This window comes from Nansenia antarctica, assembly GCF_963989245.1.
Source record: "Nansenia antarctica genome assembly, chromosome: 6".
NCBI classification, from domain to species: Eukaryota; Metazoa; Chordata; class Actinopteri; order Argentiniformes; family Microstomatidae; genus Nansenia; species Nansenia antarctica.
Window position 1 is genome coordinate 72,422,446 of NC_137676.1, and position 5,000 is coordinate 72,427,445.

At 54.2% G+C, this 5,000-nt stretch overlaps 1 protein-coding gene across 1 annotated transcript in view; it reads left to right on the plus strand.

Annotated features, from left to right (window-relative positions):
- sparcl1 (SPARC-like 1) overlaps positions 1-5,000 on the plus strand; it is a gene marked incomplete at its 5' end in the record, with an annotated part of 19,957 nt that overhangs the window by 7,350 nt on the left and 7,607 nt on the right. The window contains 6 exons of the mRNA XM_080534858.1: positions 679-744; positions 1,332-1,640; positions 1,860-2,036; positions 2,163-2,375; positions 2,700-2,774; positions 3,184-3,292. Coding sequence (XP_080390984.1) covers positions 679-744; positions 1,332-1,640; positions 1,860-2,036; positions 2,163-2,375; positions 2,700-2,774; positions 3,184-3,292 — 949 coding nt within the window. The remainder of the gene's footprint in view (positions 1-678; positions 745-1,331; positions 1,641-1,859; positions 2,037-2,162; positions 2,376-2,699; positions 2,775-3,183; positions 3,293-5,000) is intronic.

A 5,000-nucleotide genomic window follows, 5' to 3' on the forward strand; every position in this document is an offset into this window, starting at 1 on the left:
AAAAAAACACAGTCCCAGGCACAGTTACAACGTGTTGATCATTTATCAATAACTAATCGACTATCAGTAACTTGTGATAGAAATGTTACTGGTAGACACGTTTTTAACATTATGATACATTATGATACTGCTGTATTTCCAATATAATATACCTTAGGATACTTATAATACAGCCGCATTGCAAACAACATGATAAGCCTGCCTTCTAAATATTCACAGAGACGGTTGTTGTTGTTGTTGTTGTTGTACTGTTGCCGGGCAACATGGGTTCTGAAGGTTGTGAGGGGCAGGCCCTGTGGCGCCTGTTGTCTGATAATGTCTGTCTAGCTGAGATGGCGTCTGTTATTGACGTGACGTGTCCCCACCGTCACTGTCCCTGATCTGCGTCCTTGACTATGTTCCTTTAAACAGGACGGCTCTGGGCTGGGCCGCCCGCGTTGTGTCTCTGTGTCTGTGTGTGTGTGTGTGTCTGTGTGTGTGTGGTGTCTGTGTGTGTGTGTCTCTGCGTCTCTAAGCGTAGGCTACAGTAAAGAACACTATTGTGGCTCTACGACCTTTGACCTCTAGACTCACCTTTACCACAGGTGATCAGGTGGATTTCCACGACAAACCAGTCATCGTGTATCAATAACTATTAATCATGTATCAATAACTATTAATCATGTATCAATAACTCAGGTGAAAGGCAAGCCTCATGGAAAACACCAGGGGTTATCCAAGACCTCCCAGGTGGCTAAAGAGAAGGTACACCACTCCTGTCTGACTCACTATTTACATCACTATTAACATCATCATTAACATCACCATTAACATCACTATTAACATCACTACTTTGCTATTTTGTGGAAGAAACAGACTTAGTAAACATATCAAGTTAATATTGCATGTTGTGACAACGTTCTTCCCCACCCTGCTCATTGAATTGATATTTTGTAATCAATATAGTTAACACTTAACTTTTAATTAATTAAAAAGTCTCCCATCTGGACAAACAAGCCCCCTGCCATGGGGAACACACACACACACACACACACACAACTGACAATGTAATCTATATTAGTTTTACATACTCTAATACATAATTATTGTTCTACTGCCCCTTTCTGTCATTGTCTTTTTAAACAAATTTTGCTCATATAGTGTTGCTTATTACATTGTTTGTAATACACTGCACAACCCACACCAAGTCAATTTCCTGTATGTGTGAATATACTTAGAATATAGGCTACTTAGAATACTTAGAACTCAGAATAAAAATAATTCTGATTCTGAGTTGGATTCCGATTCCGATTCCGGTTCTGATGTTGTCCTCCTATCTCCTCCCTGTCTAGGAGGTGATCCCAGAGGAGGCCAACGAGGGGGAGGTGCTGCCCACCTTCGTCACGCTGGAGGCCAGCAGTCAGGAGGAGGAGCAGGAGGAGGAGCTGAGTTACGTCGCTAACACTAACGCTAACAAGGAGTTGCAGGAGGAGGAGGGGGAAGAGGAGGAGGAGAGGAGCACCCCCGTCCTGCTGAGTGACGAGGCGCTGGTAGACCTCCTGCAGGAGGAAGAGGAGGAGGAGGAGGGGGAGGAAGAGGAGGAGGAGGAAGAAGAGGAGGAGGAGGAGAAGATTGAGTCTGAGGAGGCGGAGGAGGAGGAGGAGGAGGAGAGCCAGACTCTGGAGGAGGAGGATGAGGAGGAGGAGGAGGAGGAGGGGGAAATGCTGGAGGGAGAGGAGGAGGTAGATGTGGAGTTGGAGGAGGAGGAGGAGGAGGAGGAGGGGGTAGCAGAGACAGAGGAGGAGGAGGAGGAGGAGGATGAGGAGGAGGTAGAGGCAGAAGAGGGGGAGTCTGTGGGTGGGGCTGCAGGAGGAGGAGAGGTAGAGGGGGAGGCAGTGGAGGAAGAGACTGACAGCAGCACTGAAGCAGAGATCCCCGTGGATCTGGACTACGCTGTGGACAGCGACGTCACTCTGCCCCTGGAGAGCCTGCCCCCTGCAGGGAAACCCCTCGCAAACGACAGCCAGCTCCTCTCCAAGGAGGAAGAGGAGGCAAAGGTAGAGGAGGAGGAGGTGGCGGAGGAGGAGGTGGAGGAGGAGGACGAGGAGAAGGAGGAGGAGCAAGAACAGGCTAGCGAGGAAGACATCCCCATCTCCATCACCGAGGACTACGAATCCCAGCAGGACGTTCAGAACACAGAGCCCTCTGAGAGCCAGGAGGTGGTGGAGCGCGACCAAGAGAACACTCCCCCGGGAAACAAGGACCAGGACAAAGGATCCCAGGTCGCCGATCCTCCCGTGACGGGGGAGGGCGGTAAAAAAGAGACAGAGACGGAGACAGAGACGGAGACAGACCTCCAGGAGACCAAGAACAGCGTGGAGGAGCTGGAGATTATGGTGGTGCCACTGGCCGGAAGAGGGGATGACAAAGAAGAGGAGAAGGAGGAGAAGAAGAAGAAAGAGGAGGAGAAGAAGAAGGTGGTGGAGGAGGAGGAGGAGGGGAAGGAGAAGAACGACAGCGCCAGCCAGACGAAAGCCAAGGGCAGGAAGCACAGGAAGAACGCCCAGAGAGGCAGGAAGCACCCCCACATCCAGAGTGACCCCGCTCACGCCCTCCAGAGCGACCAGCCACCCCCAGACCCGGAGCCCGAGGCTGGGAGGAGGGGGAGGGGGGAGGGGACCCCTGGGGAGGAGGGAGGGAAGGAGGGAGGGAAGGAGGGGGAGAAGGAGCAGCAGCAGCAGCGCACCACAGACAACACCGTGCAGAAGCCCAAGAGGAGGAGAGCAGGGAAATGGGTAACGCTCAGAGAGAGACGTGATACACACGCACGCACATAGACACACACACACACACACATAGGCACACACACACACACACACACACACACACACTCACACACACACACACACATAGGCACACACATGCACACTCACACACACACACACACATAGGATACGCATGCAGGCACACACACACACACACGCATATAGGCACACACATAGGAACACACACGCGCACGCACACACACGCACGTAGGCATATAGGCACACAGGTAGGCACAAAATGCCGCACATGCATACATACACACACACACTCATTCTCTGTACTGAAATCCATTAAATGAAAAAAAGAAGTGCCCTGTATTCCATGAGCGTTGACCTGTGCCCCTGCTGTGTTGCCCCCCCCCCCCCCCCCCCCCCCCAGACGCCCCAGGTGGGTATGAACCCGGTGCAGATCAGGGCCACGGTGGACCTCTACCCCAGCACCAGGCCCTCCCTGGGGGGCAACACCCACCGCCCCGAGGGCCCCGCAGGTACCCGTCCGCCCGGTTCAGCTCTGTCGCTTCCTCTACTCACTCCCACCTCCCTCCCTCTCTCTCTCTCTCTCTCTCTCTCTCTCTCTCTCTCTCTCTCTCTCTCTCTCTCTCCCTCTCTCTCTCTCTCCTTCTCTTCCCCAACTCCTCTCATCCCCATTTTTTTCTCTCTCACCTTCCCCTCTCTTCTCCTTCTCCTCTCTCTCCTTCCCCTCTCTTCTCCTTCTCCTCTCTCTCCTTCCCCTCTCTTCCCTCTCATCTCCTCTCTCTCCATCTCCTCTCTCCTTCTCCTCTCTTCTCCTTCTCCTCTCTCTCTCTCTCCTCTCCTTCTGCTCTCTCTCTTTCCTCTCTCTCCTTCCCCTCTCTTCCCTCTCATCTCCTCTCTCTCCTTCTCTTCCCCAACTCCTCTCATCCCCATTTTCTCTCCTTCTCCCTCTCTCTCCTTCCCCTCTCTCTTCTCCTCCTCTAATCCCCATCTCCTCTCTGTCCTCCTCCTCTCTCCTTCTCCTCTCCCCCATCTCCTCTCTCCTCTCTCTCCATCTCCTCTCTCCTTCTCCTCTCTTCTCCTTCTCCCTCTCTCTCCTTCCCCTCTCTCTTCTCCTCCTCTAATCCCCATCTCCTCTCTGTCCTCCTCCTCTCTCCTTCTCCTCTCCCCCATCCCCTCTCTCCTCTCTCCTCTCTCTTCCCTCTCTCCTCTCTCTCCTTCTCTCTCCTTCTCTCACCACATCTTCTCTCTTCTCCATCTCCTCCCTCTCTATCTCCTCTCTCTCCTCCTCCTCTATCTCCTCTCTCCCCTCACTCTTATCACCTCTATCCCTCTCTCCTCTCCCCTGGCTCCCTCTCTCCCCCTCCCTCCTCCCCCCTCCCTCCCCCCCTCTCTCCTCCCCCCTCGCTCCCAGAGAATCTGCTGACCAGGGTGTTTCTCTAGAACAGTCTCCTGGGTTCAAGGCTGCTAACATAACAAACCCACGGCAGGCTTAAGCAATCAATGCCAGAGCTCATAGAGAATCAGGTCACTGTGTAAACTCAGATAGGGATGGAATGTGTGATGTGTGTGTGTGTGTGTGTGTGTGTGGTGTGTGTGTGTGTGTGTGTGTGTGTGTGTGTGGGGGGGGGGGGGGTAGGGGGGGGGAGTGGTTATAATGAGAGTTGACACTGAATGTTGTTCTGGTTCACATCTGAAAGTACCAGGGGAGGCTGGTGGAGGTGGACCAGGGGAGGCTGGTGGAGGTAGAACACCAGGGGAGGCTGGTGGAGGTAGAACACCAGGGGAGGCTGGTGGAGGTAGAACACCAGGGGAGGCTGGGGGAGGTAGAACACCAGGGGAGGCTGGGGGAGGTAGAACACCAGGGGAGGCTGAGGGAGGTAGAACACCAGGGGAGGCTGGGGGAGGTAGAACACCAGGGGAGGCTGGGGGAGGTAGAACACCAGGGGAGGCTAGGGGAGGTAGAACACCAGGGGAGGCTGGGGGAGGTAGAACACCAGGGGAGGCTGGGGGAGGTAGAACACCAGGGGAGGCTAGGGGAGGTAGAACACCAGGGGAGGCTGGGGGAGGTAGAACACCAGGGGAGGCTGGGGGAGGTAGAACACCAGGGGAGGCTGGGGGAGGTAGAACACCAGGGGAGGCTAGGGGAGGTAGAACACCAGGGGAGGCTGGGGGAGGGAGAACACCAGGGGAGGCTGGGGGAGGTAGAACACCAGGGGAGGC